At 38.8% G+C, this 21,926-nt stretch overlaps 1 protein-coding gene across 4 annotated transcripts in view; it reads right to left on the bottom strand.

Annotated features, from left to right (window-relative positions):
* LOC137293475 (steroid hormone receptor ERR2-like) overlaps nucleotides 1-21,926 on the bottom strand; it is an 81,505-nt gene that overhangs the window by 39,368 nt on the left and 20,211 nt on the right. The window contains exon 1 of one of the 4 annotated variants that reach the window (XM_067824039.1): nucleotides 7,923-8,207. The exons of 1 other annotated variant lie outside the window; for it this stretch is intronic. Coding sequence is in view for 2 of the 3 variants with exons in the window: in XM_067824035.1 (XP_067680136.1) it covers nucleotides 6,887-6,913 (27 nt within the window). In the remaining variant the exon portion in view is untranslated. Of the gene's footprint in view, nucleotides 1-6,886; nucleotides 7,672-7,922; nucleotides 8,208-21,926 lie in introns of those variants that run through there. 2 more of the 4 variants (XM_067824036.1, XM_067824035.1) reach the window with 2 other exon arrangements.

The following is a 21,926-nucleotide window of genomic DNA, read 5'->3' as shown; positions in this document are numbered from 1 at the left end:
GCACCCTGCTAGAGTTATTAACAGAAATGTGTCTAGATGCGTCAGAGAAATCGAAACCATGTTTTCATTCTCCAACAGCTGTTTTCAATTCCTGCGTTCTGGGACAGGGGCTTTCCATTTTTGTTCAAAATAGCAGGCAATATATGTTGCGGAAGTCAGCCGTCCATCTGAAAGATGGAGAAGATTGCTTCATTGTGCCTGATTAAAGATGAAGTAAACACTAATTTCATTCTGTTTAAAAGGAGCAAGATGGCTCTTGGTAACATAAGAAATGATTCCACTTTAGTTTCCATTAGTGACGTTGCAACTTAACCTGAAACATTAACAGACTACTCAGTAGTGATAACATAAGAAAACAAAAAAATGCCTGAAATTCTTCCAGGATATCAGGATACATCCTCACACAAACCAGGGATGGTAAATCATAATTTCCCAAATGGACAAATCTGATTAGGCCCTTATGAACACCAGCTCGTACTAAAAGAATACAGTAAAACAAAGATCTCTATACAATCATTAACAAAGATCTCAATACAATCATTCCTCTAAGGGGATAAAACATACCATCATTTATGACATCCAGCAAATCTATGGTCGTGGTCTAACCAGTTACTAGCACTTGGGTACTGATAAAACAGTACAAGGCACAAGTCAGTCTTACTTTCTAACTACTCACAGATACCAACAATAAGTCTTCATAAGCTGACACACATTGACTGATATCCCAACAGCCTTAATCAATCATACGTACACATACATTGTCTAGAAACTGTCAGAACAACACTACATATATCAAAATCCTTAACCTATGAAACCACCAGCATGCCTGAACACAAACCAGCTACAGACAAAAAACAGGTATGCAAGTGATAAATTTCTAGAATTTTTCAAAATTAATAAATGAACATCATTAAATGATAAGATAACCACTCACAAGTATTCAAAAGCACAACAAAAAATTATATGTTCAACCATTCCAAAGCACCAAATCATACACAACTATCCAATCCTCAAAACATTAAATTATAGACATCAAATAATCACAGTAAACCTAACAAAAACATCCAATCCCCAAAACAACTAACAGAAAATGAAACGAATATTGTTCCGAAATGACTGCGTTTTCACACAGCCATAATCAGCTGTACATAATTCATGGCAATGAACACTGATCTCCACAAGTCATAATGATCAGCATTACACTGCAATCAATGAAGAAGTGGACTGGAGGAGTTGGTTGGGGCCGTGGGTGGGACAGCCAGCTGCTGCTATCAGGAGTGGGTGGGAAGGGTGCTGGGCTGCCATGTGGCCAGATTTCAGTCACATGGCGCTGGAACCTGAGCTGGTCTACATGGCCATACATGTACAGCCGCTGAAGAATCAATGCCCTGTGGGATGGTGATTATCAGATCAACTACACAACATCGATACAAACTGACCGAAAAGTGGGAAGGCTTGATGCAAATCAATTGTCAAGCAATTTATTAAGGTAGCAATCGATAGATCAGTTTTGATACAAGGCATCAATATTTTCATGGAACTGAAGAATAGCATAGAGACCAAAGGCCTTTCTGGAAAACAGGAAATACCACTGTATCAACAAGTGTAAAATACAATCACTCCTAGTGTGCTTGTGTAGTAACTCTCATTTGTTTCATCACTTCAGATGTTACTAAATAATGAGTTATTGAACATAACACAGATACTAAGTTAGAACTGCCTTACATAATCACATGGCTTCCTGAAATACACTCCATCCAAATCGACCAGAAAATCTATATTTGACTCCGGCTTAAAATATCAAGTTGAACCACAGAGGCACATAAGCACTATATTCAGAGTCAATTCCCTGAAGCATCCCATTAACAAAATCACACATAGTATATAATATATCAAGTAACGAATTCACATGCAAAATTTTGTAGCATAAAATTGTCAGCAATCTTGTACTGATCCACAGTTCAGATTTATCATTATTGTGCAAGATCATGTATTAGTCAACAAACTTATACCATAAACTTAGATATTGAGGTTCATTTTCTCTAAGCTAATACTTAGTCTGAAACAACAATACCATCTGGCAGTAGGATGTGATCTGAGATGAAAGCACTTTTCATACTTATCTGTCTAGTCATGTGGGGGGGGCAGTGATGTAGCCTAGTGGTTAAAGCATTTGCTTGCCACACTGAAGGCCACCAAAGTTCAATTCGTTACATGAGTACAATATGTGAAGCCCATTTCTGGTGTTTCCTGGGTTATTGGTTAGTTGAATTATTGCCAAAAGCTGTGCAAAAACTAAATTCACTCACTCTAGTCATGTCGAAATTAGAATAAAAAAGTCCAAAAAGGTTGAAAAAGTTTCATTATTTGAATAAGAACACATACCACTATGATCAATACCATACCTATAGACAAACTATTAAAAAAGAACAAAAACGTTTCCAATTCAGAAAATGTTTCATTAGAGGAAGATAATTCCTGTAGACAAGGCAAGTGCTCACGCCACCATGGGATTGGCCTCACATTTTGTCACACATCCTGATCTACAGGGTTAATCCATACACTGTATTCCTCCTCCACAGCAAAACAAACATTGCCTGAACTTGTGGGACATAGGAAGTATGTCTGTTGCATAACCTCACATTCACTAATGTCTAGCTGGAGTTAAATATTAGCTGTGTACTACTGTCTTACCACTCACTATCAACAAGTCGCTCTGTTGAATGTGACCCTAAATTCTGTACCCAACAAACTGCTTAAAATACATGAAGTAGGAAATTACCTGCAAAGAAAGTAGTTTGCCGATTTTCAATTTACACCCTTGACTTAAAGCAGCATTACTAATTACCAACACTAGTGAAAGTACCTATTTTATCTATGGACCGAAGAATTAGTACTGGACTTGTAGTTTTTCTAATAGTTAAGTAGAACATCAAGAATTTTGAAGAATTAAAAAGATTTGTTATCATAAGTTATTCTTAGTGGTTCAGAGAAGTTACATTTTTGGGGGATGGAGATAATCATCAATAGTTTATAGTTAGTATAAATAAACTATTGAGATAATCATCATCTAAAAATTTCCTGAAAACATTTTTCAAATGTGGTACCATTACATCTTATCAAAACTTGGCGAAATAATGAACATGCCCTGGTCACAGTTTTCTCCCGTGATATCACTGAGGCAGTTTGACTTCATCATGTTCTAAAACTGCCTTGCTAACCACTAAGCTGGTACTGCCTTAATTACTTCAGTTGTTTACACAACACAGGAAATATTAGCTGTCATCAGATACCCTCACATCATGTGGGACATACTGCAGTATCACCATTCATTCTCCTACTGAAATTACACACTTAGAAATAGCATTACTTACTTGTGACTGTGTTAGAGCCATATGAATGGACAGCAAAAAAGATGTTGCAAAAATGAACAAAGTTATCTCACTGGAAATTTCCACTACTGCTAAACCCTGCCAAACAATGTGCAGTGAAAGTGGCAAGTTAACGCAGGACCTTTACACTGGCTTTAAGCCAATCATTCCTAACAGAAAAACATTTTGATTTATGAACAAGACTGAAGAGGGAAATGTTGAGCTAATTTTACCAGTGCACTGGATTGTTTTGCCACAGGCTAAAAGAGAGAGATAAAGTCAGGACCATGTGCGTAAGCTTTACCTCTGTTGTGTGTTGGTAGAGGCAGGGGCAGATCATCGTTAACCTCGGTGGAAGAGTTTGAAAATAATCACCTGTACCAGGTACTATGCATTTTCTTTTTATTTGGGGAGGAGCCCTCAGATTTTGGACAATTTGCATACAAACCAGAAGATACAGGAATGAACTTGCTTGATTCATCAAGACACTGGTTTACAACTATTTACCAACTTATCATGTAAGAAAAACATGACAAACTAAACAAGTGAATGAGTGAGTTTAGCTTTACGCCGCACTCAGCAATATTCCAGCTATATGGCGGCGGTCTGTAAATAATCAAGTCTGCACCAGACAATCCAGTGATGAACAACATGAGCATTGATCTGCGCAACTGGGAACCGATGTGTGTGTCATACAAGTCAGTGAGTCTGACCACTCTATCCCTTTAGTCGCCTCTTACGACAAGCACAGTCACCCTTTATGGCAAGCATAGATTGCTGAAGGCCTATTCCACCCCGGGAGCTTCACGGGTCACAAATTAAAGTGAGTGAGTATGGTTTTATGCCACTTTTAAGCAATATTCCTGCAAAAACACAACTGGGGACATCAGAAAAGGGCTTCACACATCTTACCCATGTGTGGAATGGAGCCCTGGTCTTCAGTGTGAAGAGCAAACAGTTTTAACACTAGGCTACCCGTCCAACACAAATTTAACACATCAATATTTTAGAATGGCATGTCAAACATGAAGAGTCCATAAACTGATTCTGGTAAAGGTAAATTATTTTGTCAAATACTTGCAGACAGCTCTAAAATCAGTTAAGGAAATTATCTAAATTAAAATTATAGAGGAAAAGAAAAGTATTTTGAGTCATAAATAAAATTCTAGTTTCAGTCATTCAGGACACTAGTGTGTGACCATAGTGACAGATAGCCCTGTGCTAAATACGTAATCTCATCTCAGGAACATAGGACACTATCAGCTACAATAGTGTAGTTTCCACATGACTCACTAAATATGCTCAGCTTTGCTGATAAATAACACTTATCTGTGAGGCTTCACTTCATGAACAAACCAACAGAAGACTTAAGTGAATAGAGCAAATAGCTTCCCCTGTGAATTATGGTATTAAAGACATCATAGGACAGTACTGTTTCTTGGCATTATATTTCTAAAACAGAATTTGTTTCAACAGGTATTGTGTCTCCTGACTAGAGAAGTTTAAAACTAATCCAAAATGTACTGTCAAAGGGTTGCATTATGGTTTATATGCTACAGACCTCTTGACTTCACTGAATGATTTCTTTTACAGATATAGCACACAATGACATAACTCAACACTTGAATCAACTGCAAGTGGCATCTAGTGACTGAGACTATATTGTTACTCACAAAAAACAGTAAACAAATGTCTAACAATTAGGGGGCAAAGAGTCCCAAATGAAGTAACTTAATTTACCTACATACAATTGGATTCCTTAAAGGTAGAGCTATCAGACCTCTGGCTCATCTATCGAGTAAGTGAGTGCGTTGGATCCTATGCCACATTTTGGCAATATCTAAGCTTCATCACAGTGTGGAATACCAGAAATGGGCTTCACAGACTGTACCCAATCTGTAGGAAATCGTAAAATGGGCGTGACGAGCGAATGCTTTGACTACTAGGCTACCCCACCAATTTCTCATTCATGGAAATGACAGTATTGGTGGTTGGTTTGTGAGCATATTACTATGAACATGCAATGTCTGTCTGGATACATTCTAAATTATTTCAAAGGCTACCTAAACCTCACAAACAAAGCTATGGGACTATTATATTTTCATTGACTTGGGATGACAAACAGAGCCTTGAGTAAGACCATCCGAAAACATAGTAAAAATGGCCATAAACATGTAATCATCAAGAACAGCATCAGATAACAGGGGAAACAGAAATATTAATTCTCTTGGCACAAACTCAACAATTGCATAATTGGTGAACATGCAAACAGAACCAAATGGTCATAAATTCTTCATGGGAGATTGTCATCATTAAAAGGCATTAATTGCACTTCAAAGCTCCACAAAGCTGGTTACCTAACATCCAAATACACACATCAATGAAAGTGGTGTTACTGACAAGCTATTAAATCTTAGATATGGCTCAAGATCTACAAGTCAGCTGTTATACCGATACAGGTTAGTGACATACTGTACCACTGCCCAGCCTCGAGCTGTGTGCAACAGAACGGCTGTCAGCTGATAACCCAGTCCATACAGGGGCAAACTGTCAGCCAAACCTCAGGCAAGTCCGAACAATACCCCTCTTCCTTGGCAACCCACCAATGGTATATAGTGAAGAAATAAAGTTCCATATACATGAAGTACATCTAGATCAATACCAGACAGATAACAGACCAAAGGTACATTTTCCCAAGAATATCAAGAAACTCAGATTTTCCCATAAAATTTGTCATTACTGTGGCAGTTAGGCTACTATGCGACAAACAGGTCTTTTCCAACATTTAAATGCTAAAGATGCAAGGATTAGCTGTTACCATGTTAAAACAAGTCAATTGTTTACAGGTGTCTGTATCATATAGAGAAATACCAACATAGGAAAAGAGTATGATCATTCATGTTACTTCTCAAAGGTAGTTTTGATACTAGTTTCATTAACTTCCAGAACTGACATGCCAAAAGTTTCATTTTAGCACTGATTGTACAGTCTGCAAACACTGCACGACACAGCCTGCTTATATAGCCTCAGTCACTCAGCATTATATCTGATCAAATCATAACTTCATCATATTTCACATAAAATGTGAGTAGTTATTCATTTTTTATGTTCAAGGTACATACATACATTACAATGCCATTGAGTTTGAATTGGAATTCAAGAATTTCAGACGTTGATTTTATACTGACCAGTTATGTATGGAAATGTAAAATCTGTATACCTTTGATAAAGCATGAAAAAGATAACAATACTGTGTGTTATTTTCAATGCAATGTACATATTATTAAGCACAAGATTCTCACTTGGGATGAAAGTATATAAAACTTCTCAAAAGTCATCTCAATCAGTACAAGACCTTTATAAAAGTATAAGTATTCCATTAAGATAAAGTCATGAAATTTATAAAACGAATTGCTGGTACGAAAAAAAGTTACAAAACAGGTCCAGATTCTGGTATTGATTTACCACAAGCATAAATTATGAGCAGTTATGAAAAAGCAAAAATAGCTATCTACCTGACAGACTGTCAAAACTGTGTCCATCCTCTTTGGTTGACGTCAAATTGACAGCTAAAGCTACCAAAGACTGATCTGCTACCAAATCTACCACCTGTCAACTGACAATCCACCTGACAGTAGAACAGCATGGGTTATCTCCCTTAGAAACACAAGCGACAGATGTGAGGTTACATCTGCGTTGAGGATCGGAATAGTCTGTGAAATGTCGTACAGTCTGTATGCAACTAGGGAGAGATAAAACCAAAAGCAAGTGAAAATCGAGAAGGCTTTTAGCTGAATTATAAAGCTCTGAATTTTGCAGAAAATTCTCTGTCAGTTGACGTGTTTAGATCTGTGACGTTTATCCACTTTCCATCACTCGTGGCAGACTTGTAATGCTCTATCGTGACACTGTCAGGATATCTTCAAGTGAAAGTTAAGAGCAAAGAACGAAAATCGAACACAGTTTGCACTCCTGAAGCACATCACACACTTCTTTTCCCAAGAAGATAGCTTATTTGATCCATTCACGGAATATATTCCAGCTCCAAAGTGATAACACGCTATCCGCTATGCCAGACCGCAATCTATCATCCCGATTTTTGTAATGTGCAACGAAACATTAGGTACACATGAGTGACGTCCACCTCACATTGAACCCCGACGCAAGTATGAGTGTTATATGGAACAGTCTAAGTGTACGTCTGATGTAAATCAACAGGCTCTTACACTTACCTGCATTGCAACACCGGCGAAAGGCTAAAACTGAACCGGGTCATTTAGAAACGATGGTTAAGTTACACGCGATACTATTGGTTATCATTCGTCGAGCCTCCGTGAAGGCAACCAATCAGAATGAGTGAAAGACACATGGCCTTCACATTCATTTCTAATATAGCACGTTGAACTCTATTACTACATTTCGGCACAGTTGTAAAAATACTAGTAAGCTACAAGTTATCTCCCGAGTTGTGGCCATGTACAAAATCGACTTAAATCAAGCAGAAGAGCAGATCGTAGAAAAATGAGAGCCGTGAGACATGCGGAAAGTTACCTTGTGTGAAAATCATGTGTGAAAATTTCCCTGAGTCCAAGTGGGAGTGTATTGCGTCAGCATAGCGCTGGGTCGCAATCAAGTCGATATATCCTTGTGTCCCGGTACGATGTGGGTCAGAGGCACTGGGCACACCACTGTATCCCAAAGTGGTCAGTTCTTCAACAGCAAGTCAGTGTGAGAGTGATTACCTCCTCTGACAAGACATTAAACTTAAAACTTCACTGAAAAGTGTAGATATCCCTTCGGTGCTGGGTCTGGATGCTCCATGATCTCTGACGTCATGTGCTCTTTTATGGACACGGGGTTTTCTTCATTGGATTTCTGGAGGGAAGCGCAGCTATTTGTGAACTGACGTGCGTACAATACCTACGCAAATGCAGAGCACCGACGTAACGGAGTCAATTTTTTTTTCTCGCTGGGGAAATCAATTGCCTCTATATAGAAATAGTAAATCGAAACTTCTGTTAAGCGTTCGCATTCAACTAACTACCCTTAACATAGACATATATGCAATATAAATGAACGCGTGGGTATACATGTACTTACATATTCATGGCACGGTAGTATTTTAATGCACATAGAGTATTGATTGATAATCTGATAACTAGGCAAACGGGTTACTGGAAATAGCTTTGGGTGAAGCCACATTGTACAGCCGCGGGCGGCAGTGTCTGCTATTAGAACGTTATATTAGGCATCGGTATTTTAGGGATTTTTCGCGGCTTTCTAAGTCTGGACACTGAATTTCGACTGGATGTTTGACAGGTAAACTATTTGCTATTGTAAATACATCCACACTTTCCGTTTCCTAATGGGAGAAAATACATGAAAAGTAACATTTTGATGGTCAAATAGAAATGCCCTATCGGACAGTCGATAAGTTAGATCAATTCCTCTTTGAAGCTTCAGCAAATTCAACAACGTGGTTTTCTTCACAAAGATAATTGAAGTGCTGAATGACGAAACTCATTCTGAGACATCTCTTTGGTGTCTTGTGAAACGCCAGTGTTAATGCTATAAGGCATATCTGTAATAAACACAAAATCAAATCCTTTAGTTGATTTCAAGTTATTAACCATTCCTATCGCATTCACGTATATCAACAAGGACCAGAGTGTGTTTAGTAACTGCGTGCGTTTTGTGACCCCTTAAGACAGTTACTTTCGAAATCAATGTCGATCCTTAGGCCCGAAGCCGACTAGAATCCACCCGGACCCACAGTTTTTGTTTTCTACAGGTCTTTGTGGCCGACACCTTTTCATCCCCAATGACTCTGACAACTCTGACATATTCCTTTCTGAACATTCGGTTTTAGACTCGTCAGAAGACTCGATCCTTGACATGGATGTTGATTTTGATGTAAATGAAGACTTGTCAGTCACTAGAGTTAAATTACACTCTTTAACTCTGTTCGTTAACTGTCACATTTTTGGGGTTTGCTAGGAATCCTTATATTGTAGCTAAAATTCTACGCATTCTGATCACGACCCATAGCTTTGTATGGTTCAGGGTCTATAGAGTCTGCGGTTTTTCAGGGTTAAGGACAAACACTGCCCTTAGACCTTACAATACACATACACGCACATCGAATCATTATTTCTGTATTAATCCTATTTCGATATACTTTTTCATCAAATAAGCGTATCAGACACAATTGGGTCATCTGACATGTTCTCCTAGAGTTGTCAGTCAGCCTGTGTCGTCGTACTTAGGCAATACAGACCCACGAGTCTTGATAGTGATACATACATTGTTAATAGGACGGTTTTTATAACTTTCGACAATGTTGCTTTATTCATACGTTGTGTATTCGTTTCCATATACTTTAAAGAGATCTGGGGTCTCGTATAAAATGTATGGAATAATACATACATTGACGTAGTTCTTATTCCAACCGTTCACCTTGTCTGCATTCAACCAGACAGTTGCATGGATTGGAAATGCTAAAGTAAAAAAGAACTGACGTGTGGCGTACTGTGTGAGTGGATGTTAACTTGTCTTGAACAATATTTCGTGACGTGTGAGATTAATGTCAGGGAAAGACACACATAACGAAGGAATGCACAGCGTTTAAGACCCCACCCCCATCCCCTCCCCATCCCCTCCCCCATCCCCACCCCCATCCCTTCCCCAACCGTCCAGGACAGATTGTTGTTTTTCTCAGAGACGGTCAACTTCGGAGGCGTGCTTACTTGATGGTCTGGAAGACTAACAACTAGTCTCTGAAACGAACATATTTTAGTGAAAAATAAGATCATAGTAATAAAAATATAATATAATGAAAAGGAGCCATGAGGCTTTCTTCTTTTCGGAAATCTAGGCTTGCCACATTTTCTAGTCTTCTGGGTGATTTCTTTGATATATTTGCTTCAGGGTCTGTATGACAGATCTGTGGTCTGGTTGATGGTTGATACATGTTTTAGATTTAGTTCATCGAAATATATGCACGTATATGGACTCCAGTCACTAGTGACATATAATGATGATATAAGGAAGACATTAATGAAACATGCAGAAGTGACAATGGCTCCTTTTCAAAATCTCTTTACTTATATCTAACTGTATGCCCGTGGACCCTTTACTAAATAGTCTCCTGTGATACAAAATCTACATCAATATCATATAATATACAATATCAAATACATCTGGAGTGGCAAAGACTTTCCCAGACTGGCAATATTTAGACTTGCCAGAACGCCTGTGTGGTTGATTTTAGTTGAAGTTCTCGCCGTTCTATATTAACGCAACTGCGGAATGCAAACACTTAAAGCACTGAGATCCGAGCAAGTCTAGTCTGGGAATCGCATGGTGTACGGCGGTATGCTGGGGTACATACAAGGGTACGGCTAGACTAACAAGTAGTCTCTGAAATGAACATATTTTACAGAAAAAAATATAAAATGTAATGGAAAGGAACCCTGAGACTGAAGCTGTGGAAATGTAGACTTGCCATATTTCTTGGATATACTAGTATTTGCTTCAGAGTCTGGATGACAGACTAGGGGACGGTTGTCACAGATTGGAAGCCACTATGTCGTTATGCAGTCTACCTAAACCTCCTAGTCCCAGTATTATTAGTTACACTCAGTAGATCAACTGCCACGGAATATACGAGGCTAAAGAAACTACATCTGTTTCATGTTGTCCTGTCGATGTGCCTGTGTGTAGGTCTTTAACAAAAGACAAACTACTGAAGTACCAGTATATTGCAGTTGTATCTGTTGCGTCTTTGTCACGGGTAGGGGCACTACACAGGAGTACGGGTGTGTCTAGATCAATGAGTTTGAATTAACGGGGACTATCACTGTCCGCAGCTTCATGTATCAAAATAACGTGATACTTTAATGTGATTATTCTCAACACGATCAAGGACAAGATACTCATGGAGGTACATCTGTGAATGTTAGTTAACCCCACTAGCTGTCGCCAGCCCAACCATGAACGAAGTACGGGTCATGTTATGAAGAGTATACAGTGTAAGAAGAGCGTGCTTCCTGTTAGTGTAACTCGCCGTTTCCGCAAAGGTCTCTGTATTCCATCACGTACGAGGGGAAGGAAGCCATAATGCCTCGGGCTACCTGATGGGGAAGCATGTAAAACCAAACTGGAAATGCTATACCAATAAGAAACCATTCTACCAGGAAGTAATGACTTTATCCCAAGTTATTCTTTAAATTATCATGCTTCGTAGTTGCAGTGCGTGATGAAGGCACGGCATTTGAAGACAATCGTGATTTTAAGACGTCAGATTTTTAATATCGGCACACACTTATCACAATGTTGAGAGGTAGACCGAAATTCATTGTTCGTGTTGCTACTTGTAATATTCATTCACGACAAATAAATATCCCAGCATATATGAAAAGATTAAACAAAAGATGTACATGTACCAAAAGAAAGGTAACATGAAACCTCTATTCTACCTTGTGTCTGCACCGAATCAACAATTATAACGCTAATTGCAACGTCTGCGGCAACCAGTGTTAACGTGTACCACATGAAGGAGCAATGCAGATAGGCCAAGCAATTACTGTGTCTATTCAAAATATACGTTCCGAAGGAAACAAGAGATTACGGTCATGAGACAGTTGGAGCTGTTGTAGGATATGATTTCTTGGACCTCATGTATCGTGTGTAACGAGTCTGTGTCTGGGCATGTCTGTCTAATCAGCGTCTAATTGATCACGTCTCATACAGCTAAGCCGGGCATGTATGCATGTCTACCTGCTTTTATGCTGTACTACACACTGATACATGTGATGATTGTCTTCTGACATATATAGGGAAACGGATATTAGTCTGACGCAAGTTGTGGTTGTTTTCTTAAAGATATTTGTATTAAATGCACCAGTGCACTCATTGGTGGCAATATGTGAAGAATTTATTTACATTTCTTTCGACTCATGCCTGCTAAAGTTTCGTATGCAAACTTTAAATGACAATATTTTGAAATGTCATGTTAACATTTAAGTTATTGCATGTAGCTGAGGTATGATACTTATTCAGTATATAGCTTGTATAACATACTGAATCCATGTAGGGAAGCGAACCTGGACCTTGGACGTGACCAGTAAAGGTTTAACCACATGGCTATCCCGCCGCCCCTACACCAGAATGATATCCCACCGCCCCTACACCAAAGCGAAAATCAAATATATGTGCAGAAAATGTACAGACATGCATGAAGGCCCGGTTTGGGTATCAATTGTAAGTGGGACTGAATTGCTTCTGATATTATGTTTAATTACGTTGAATGTACAGTTTGTGAAAGAGCCTCCTTTCAACGTTCAATATGAAAAGAACAGTCACTACCCTGTAATTTGTCAAAACGCATACGTAATCGATCCATTTTAAAGAGTAACATAAGTTTACTGAAGCATAATATGAGCATGTAATTTAGCAAGTGACAGAAACCCCTCAATAAATTTGTGCAATTTACTTGATATCTCTTAAAAAAGTGGTTATATAAATATGTTTTTTAACAGTTCTCTAACATATATACATCAAAACTTCGGTGACATTTTACCAGAGTACGGGTATGCCATGAACTGTGCAAAGAAAAAAAGAAAAAAACTGGTTGTCATAGTAATATAAAACAAGTATGAGATGAATTGATGGAAAGCATTCTGGTAATGTTATTGTGATTAAAGGGATGACACAATGAAAAGCGCCACGGTAATGGTACATGACAAGGCTGCATATTCGCTCCCTACCTCTTCATCCATTTTGCAGAAGAAAAGTTGGACACGAAGCAGTTTTTTCTACATGTACATACACATATACTCGAAATCGTCACCCACTCCGTGTAGACCACAGATCCAGGCTTACAATAGTGGAGCTAGCTGGGACTTACTCCAGAAGATTACGTCTCTCAGCATGTCCGAAGCGTATCATTATAGCGTATTATCTCCCCCTTAGCAGCTAAACCCCCTACCTAATCGTACCCACTGCAAGGCGACAAAGCCGGTATAGCGCGCCTTCTGGACATGTACAAACAACTACTCAATGTAATACGTTGGTCTCACTATATAACCGCATCTACAGGGACCTACAACACTGTGGGGTGGTTATGAAAATCGCACCTCGTACGCTAGCGTTGTTACGGATTATCAGACCGTGGCCATTTAGCATGGGAAATTCGCATATATCGCCGTTACATATGTGACGGTCTTAATTGCTTGCCCAAATACATACTACTGTTCTCTTACGCACTTCATGCGATGTTACGTCCACAGCAATGGTTTTCGTTTACCTACGACTCGCGTAAATAATGCATGTCAGTTGGGGAATAACATATACATATGTGACGCAATGAGCTGCTTGAATTTCAAGTTGTTTTTGATATTCGTTGACATTGTCACCGCAGTAAGTAGTTATTCGGGTTCTCTCTGGTTTGCTTGATGCGTCATCGTTACTTATAATATAATGTATTGTACATGTTTTGACAGATGATGACATAATGCAGGGAAAGCAGAACGACTTTTAAGCTTCTGCTTGTAGTCTGAATAAATCAATTAAACCCGAATGTCGTTGTAGTTTGATGTCTAAACAACTGATCTTTACAACGCATCAAAGGCTTAGACTCACTAACATAAATGCAGCCAATTACTTCAGTCAACTGTTCTAAACTATATTTTGCAAAATATTCCCTACTGTTTAAAGGTGCTGTTTACACATGAAGGAATTCGTAACGTTGAAAAGGTTATTGTCGTGAGTTCAATAGATAATGAAAATCAGGGAACGCTGGGGAATTCCTACCAAAGCTTTACACCATAACGCAGCGGTTCACACGCACAATATTTGCACATGCTTTACAGCAATTTAACGCATGGCCTGTGTGCAACTGATCTGCATAAGGTTTACAGTTGGTTCCCCAAAGTGAACGAATCAATCTTCCATGTAACCACCTATATGTGCAACATGTAGTTAGCGCTTTAAGTGAGTCTAAACCTTTGATGGGTAGTACATCTGCGTGGATAAAGCAAACTGACAATGTAAAACTGGTGACATGACTTTTGTGGTGATCATAATATTTCTAAACCATTGTGGAATAGATTGTTTCTTTATAATCAGTCTAAAAACAAAAGATGTTATGTTTGTAGTGTTTTAATGCCCCCGGTGGGGATTCTGGGTTAAACTAGTTCCCAGCGACCCTAGCAGCAACCTCAGCAACCCAAGCAGCAACTCCGGCAACGGCCGTAAGGCGCTACCACCTGGATCGAGATGTCAGGGTCAGTAACTACAATCACTATCGACTACTGAATTGTCCAGTCAACAATCAGTTATTTTCAGACTGCCGTAACAGTGAACTTTTCCATAGCGTGTCGTAACACAACAAACAGACAAAACGCTTGCATATGCTGTCACGACATTTGATAAGTTTTATCATTCTATATTTTTAATAATACATTTATGCCTGAAATGAAATAATGTTTTCAGTCATGTATAGAGATGCTGAGAGCTGCATATGCATCATTCGTATGTCAATAACGCAGTCAGCTGTGTTGAAACCTACGCTCTTAGGTTTGAATCCCGGTTGGCCCTCATTAAGCTTCTACCTGTGTTAAAGCTTTAAACATTACATAAAGGGTTCACTAAAGTGCTAAATATCTGAGACATGTATGGAATTGTATAAGTTTATGTTTACACCGCATTCAGCAATATTCCAGCTATATCTTTCTTCTACCAAATGTGACCGTCTTATACTTAGGAACTTATATGGCTGCGGGCTGTAAACATTCGAGTCTGGAGCAGACCAGTCTGTGAACAACAACATGAGCATCGACGACTTGTGTCGACCGAGTCAGCGAGCCTGACCACCCGACCCCGTTAGTCGCCTGTTATGACAAGCATTGGTTACGTAAGATCAGTTTTAATCCGGATCTTCATGGGCTTCTTTAGGCTCTCTCCTCGTCTTAAACAGGTACACCATGATGTAACTGCAGTTCTGTTCAAAGCGACGTTTGTCCCAGCTCACTCATGAAATGCCATATTCCGAATTAGAATTATGTATCTAAATTTAAGAATGGTATTTTTTTCACAATACATGTCGCAACATATGTCTGTATATTATATCATACTGATTATATAATGCTGTCTGGTCGATGTGTTATCATGAAGGAATTATGCAAATTATCGTTTCAAATATATTACCCCATTTATTATGTCTCGGGCGTATATGTATAAACATGTGACAGCAGCTGAAAGCTGTAAGAGCGAAATTGATTTAGTTTTATATCTTTTTACGTCACCTGCAAAACATAACTTAATACAGATCTCAAATACAGTAGTGTATGGACATTAGATTTCTACTATGTTCACTATGTGAATAGCTGAAGTGCACAAGTGAAAATGCAGACAATCATAACCTTCTGGTAAGTTTGGGCGCAGTAAACCAAAAGTCGTCTGACGTTATTTTTACACTTTTAACATTTCAAAGACACTTGCGGCCTACAGGGGAGGTAGGGTAGACCAGTGGATAAGCGTCGGGGGAAGTGTCAAATGCGCTTCACACGTTGTACCCATGTGGGGGAATGGAACCTGGGGCTAAGTGTGACGGCATGGTGGGGTACCTAGCGGATAAAGCGTTCGTTCGCCCGGATTACCTACCCAACATGGGTGCAATGCGTGAAGTCCTCCTCTGGTGTCCCCCGCCGTGATATTGCTGGAATATTGCTGGAAGCTTCGTGAAACTAAACTCACTCACTCACCTGAGGCGTAAAAACATTTACGGATAAAACAAACAAACCAGAAAGGAAGAAGATGGTCCATAGTTTCAAAAAGCTTTGAAGAATGAGTAGTGAAGGGACAAAATGTTTCCTTGAGTCTTTAAAGGTTGACACTCTTGGCCTCTTTCATAAAGCTCCAAGGTGATTCGTATGTGATTTTAAGGCAACGTCAATGCGCAATGTTAAAAATGGAAGGTAAGGATAACTTTAGTAACGGTTGTTTTGTGAAAGGAGTCCATGGTTTGCAACATGTCTTATAACCATATCAGGTCCATCTCGACCTGTTTGTCACAGACTTCTCTCAGGTCCTGACACCGTTGTGTCACAGTTTGTTGTTCAAGACGCAGGCTGTCACCCATCAGGACCCGAGAACGCCGGGCCGACGGCGTTTGATCACGAGTTGGAGAGGGTCAGTCCGTCTGACCAGGAGAACGTCACGTTCAAACCGTACGTCGCAGCAGAAAGTGGGGCTTGGGGGAAGTTAACCCGTGGTATTGACCCAGTTGATTTCGTGATGATGGTGTTAAGGGGACATAACGACTGTATGCCAGGTGCAGACAGCTAGTGAAGTTGTGTGTTGATATATGGGACATTTGGGGGAAGGCTGCAATTCCATAGACAGGCATGTACACGCCATACAGGCATGTTTTGACGCATGCGTGTCAAGTTCATGCATACACATTCGCATCACTACGCGTAATGGTTCCTCCAAATGGTTTTATATGGAGAGGCGGGACTAGGACACGAGTCGTGACATACAATATCGTACTGATAGTTTGGAAAGTTGTAAAAACTAAACTGTTACACAAAGCTGACTGGGCAATATTCATTAAATACATAATTTGCTACTGTGGCCTTCAGGTTGTCTTTCTTATAATTATCTTAATATAGCAATAGGGAAACTCGTTGCCGTCTTCGCCTACTGCGAGGTACAAGAACCTCCATATTTAAATCGTCATGCCTTGTTAAAACGCACTACAAAAAAGTTTGTTTCTCCGAAGCTAACGCATTAACTATCTGCAACAGTCCTAGCTTCCTAGCTCTCAGTACATTTACTTTGAAATGAACTGTATTCAAGAACCATCGGCCACGACATGGCGATGGCACAAGCACGAGGCACACATTCCAGAGTATTAATTCCGGAAGTGCCGTGAAACTCTAGCAGAAGTTATAGTTGATTTGAATATTTTCAACTCGCCAACTGCATTAATCGATCTAAAATGTTTTCATCATGACGTCACCGTTTACGCTGACGTTGACCTCTGGCACATTGGCGTATTTAGCTCATAAAATATTCATCTAAGAAAACCCAAACTAATAGACCAACAATACCAAGTATTATAAAAAATCGGATTTGCGTGCAAATCTAACTTCCCATCAAACGCCTTTTTTGTCTATAAATCAATTCTTTTTATTGTTCAGAATACTTCTTTGCGCCTGAGATGTGTCAATTTGAATTTTAGATTGCCGATGTGGTTGAGGGTCTGCTTTGAATGCCTTCCACTTGACAAGTTTCCCTTAAGTATTCACTTTCACTTTGATAACGCTGTATTCACCTGTCAGTGCTAAAACATTAAGGTTGGAAATTGGAATGTCTGCCCTATCCCTATAACATATTCTAACGAACCCTCCATTAAACTGGTATTAGTTTACTTTCTCATAAACACAGACAACTAGTTTACTGTAATGTCTCTGGACAGATGCATAGAACCAGTTAACCCCACGATGATGTCTCTTTGGTAACCATTTAAACCAACACGTATAACATTAGGGCTATTACAGTTTGCTGACCAGGGGCATGGATTAATATGGCATTTCTTGAACTGTCGTCTCCAGCTGAAATGAGGTACTAAATCGACTGACGGACGTCGAGAATGCTCATTGTGGAAACTTGCCCATCAATTAACCCCACAATACGGTTTTTTTCTCTTCTCACAAAATACCGTGGTCAAATACTGTAGGCGTCAATGAACAGGGATATTTTTTCTCTCTTTCGGTTGGGTATCTATTTACTCCCGACACCAGCTCTTGACGACTACTCCGAGATCGTGTGTGGAATAAGGACGAGACACGTGTAGGGGTAAAATCTACTAACATGGAGATTGTGGTATTCACAGAACGGCCGTGCCTTTGGCGTCATAATATAGAGCACAAACGGAAGTATTTTTATATTCACGTTACGACAACTTGGTAGTAGCTGACAACTTTGTTTCAAGACTTTACAAATTCCCATAAAAGATCCTCTGACTGTTCCACAAAGTACCTGAACCTTTTACTCAAATCAATAAAAACAATACTGAATCCTGAGCTATTGATCACACAACCAATTTATATTTTCAAGGAAATAAACTAAAAATAAGTAAACATACTACTAACATAACTAAAACAATGAAAACATGTTTTCCTGTATCAGGATTCCACCTACATTTCTCTGTCGAGTGCAGTTTGCGGAAGAATAAAACTGAAAAAGCGAGGAGATACAGTTGTCTGATTCCAACATGATAAGTGGGCAAACCATGCGGTATTTTAAAGGCAGATTCATACAGATAAAAAAACACAACTTAAAAAGCAAGTTGATGTACACAAAGTCCCAAACTAATGTATCTTATTATCTCAAACAAATCGTCCTGTTAACAATAAATCAGACCATAAAAAAGGAAATCTTATGAAATAATTCCAACGATTTTTTTATACTTCTACAATGGACATTATTCAGAGAATCCGCTTATTTTATTGTAATTCAAGTGTACAGCCATATTTCTACCCACTAGATGTTTTTGTATGGGTTTCGTGTCCGACGTTCTGATATTTTACATAACACAAAAAAAGATCATTCAGATGACCTTTCGGGTATGTCTCCAACCGGAAACTGCTTTCATTATATATCACTTTAAAACTGAATATGTATACTTTAACATGATAAACAGAAGAAGAACACGATATTGTGGTGATAAACGCTTATTACCGTAATTAATAATGTGTCGTGTTACCATATTTTATAGCATGTCGTGAATGTCACAGGTTTCAGAACCTTATTGATAGAACACCGAATCATCCCTTTACGTGCACAATGTCATATGCTACTTTTGTCATGATAAAAGCCGACAGGTCAGAAGATAATGCTTAGTAATTCAGCGTTGGCTTGCCAAACCGAGGTCCCGGGTTCGATTCCCCGATAGGAACATGTGTATAATGGCCATTCAGGTTGTCCTATTGCTGGCATATTTCCCCAAAAGGAGTATAACAATACACACTCGCTCACTTCCAATAGATCTAATGGAACGTATTTGTTAAAAGTTCACGTATCTGCAACCACTAATCTGTGCATTCACTGTCTGACTGTCTGTCAAAAAGGGACGTCAGTATGCAGCCACACGAACATGAATTTTGATGCCAATAATTGTAATAAGTAAATATTTGTAGTTTGCAGTATGTGATTTATCTCCTTAAAACAATTGTCCTTTTAATAGTAAGTTTATTTGGTGTTCACTAAATAATCTTTCATATAAATCTTTCCTGTTTCACAAAGTATAATTTTCTAATATACAATTAACCTGAAATGGCGCTTTTAATCAGCAACGACTCAAACATTATCGACCAAACAGTGCCGTGCCACAAATCTCTGATGCCCAAGTCAACTGTTAGCTATCAATCATTGCTACTATTAGGGTTTGGTATGCGTTGCTATGGTAACATAACTGTTCGTATGTGAAAGCACTAACGTGATCGTAAAGTGCAACATTTACAGCCTGACTTGATGTATTCCCAAGAGTCCTTTGATTGGGATTTACTCAGTTGATTGAATGAGTGTTTGAATGTCTACTTCCACCAACACTGGACACAGATGGACACTGATGGTCCATATTAATTGTCTTCAAATCTGATACACAGCTGTAGGAATGACCCTTGAGCATACATAACTGACCTGATGTAATCAATGACAAATTCTATACGGTTTGATTGATTTGTTCCACAGCTAATAAAAGACTTGTCAATGATGGAGGAGGAGGTTGCATTTCAAATACCAAAATGTCTCCAGAATGTAATTATGCAATAAAATAGCAAGTCACCTCTGCATGTGTTTGACAAGTGACGCCCAACTATGACACTATGACAAAAAGTAACATGTGATATAGATGTTCTTTAAAGGTAAATTGTTTACTTTTAACATTCAGTATATGTGTTTTCATAAAGATATTTCAGCATTGAAATGAAATAAAGCAGGAAAACCAATTTTAAGGGCAATATGTAGTATCTGACACATTAATTAATTTCTAAAAAGACAGGAATTTAAAATATATTGATTCATCAGTGGAAAGAGATGTTTATAACAACAAGATTTCTTTTATAAATTAATTATTTTATAGTACATTCACACTAGGTTAATATTCAAAATAAAAAAATATATGTACCAGAGTGCATCAACATTATCTCCAATTAAACCAGCATGCTCAATTAAAGTTGATAAGGGGAGATAACTCTTGCCCAGTTTACCTCAGGATAAATGCTTGTTTGGCCAAAATAACAGTATTATTAGAAGCTAGATAAAGGGAAATAACCGCGTACCCTAAATACGTGCTCCGTCTACTTCAGGTATGAGCACAAACCATGGTATCCATCCTCATTAAGCTCTTAATTACATGTAGATCTCAATACTGGTTTGTTTTGTCAATGCAAGAAAAGATGCATGAATACTTGCATAAAATACAGATATTATATCCTGTTACGTGTTTGCTTGAAAAAGAAGGTTTAATCACCATCACCATCACCATCACCATCACCATCACCATCACCATCACCATCACCATCGCTATCATTATCTCCCATCCGCTTGAAAAGCGTTTAAGTTTGATGCGCTGCAGTTTTACCACATTGGTCTGTGTGACGGTTTCCTTCCCAGTTAACTGTTCCTACCTGTCCCCAGAGCATTACTGTTAATTGCAGAATTACAACTGTTTTGGTGATATGAGGCTCTTTCACTAAAATATAAACTTTTGTTCAAACTCTGGATGAGACACATGACCTATCCAGCATAGTGCAAATGAACATAAACTAGAGCAGAGTATTCACATATAATGTCGTCCACAAACGTTTTGTCTCTTACTTTTTAACATTTTAGGCGGCATACATGTCATTGATGGCTGAGAATGCGAATATAATGCAGATTGTATCCATTAGTGAGCGACTTTAGTTTTACACCGCTTTTAGCAATAATCAAGCAATGTCACAACGGTTTACATCCATTAAACTCCTATAAACCGGAATCTGATCACGATAAAGGTTAAGAACAAGACAACGCTTTTAGCATTTGTTAATAACAACATCAACAACGACGACAACAACAACTTTACCTTTGCAATGGTCACCATTGAAACCTGAAGTTGTAGATCTTCAAGATCATCCCGTGCAGTGGCTGCATGCTGTCAACTGCTTTGTTTGTGCAGATAGGCCTGCAATTACTTGATACCTTCCGTTGATTGCATGACGAAAATCAACCTGACCACAATCGTGAGGAGATCGCTACAAGCTATATGTACAAAGTGTCGAGTCCTAGCCATGAACACTTGACTTGATTACAACCTGATGGGATTAGTTGTCCGTAAACAGTACCGAGATCATGTAACGTGTTGCAAGTAATTACTTAATTCTAGGAGGTGTGTGTGCGTGTAAGCGTGTCTCTGTGTTAGTGAATACATGCGTATGTGCATTAGTTCGAATGTATGCGTGCACGGAAAGAAGATTCGTTCCAAAAGCGGTATCAGTCTCGAGGATT

This window comes from Haliotis asinina, chromosome 8 (genome assembly GCF_037392515.1).
Source record: "Haliotis asinina isolate JCU_RB_2024 chromosome 8, JCU_Hal_asi_v2, whole genome shotgun sequence".
Lineage (NCBI taxonomy): Eukaryota > Metazoa > Mollusca > Gastropoda > Lepetellida > Haliotidae > Haliotis > Haliotis asinina.
The sequence above is the reverse complement of the archived record's forward strand: the minus strand, read 5'-3'. Positions and strand labels throughout refer to the sequence as shown.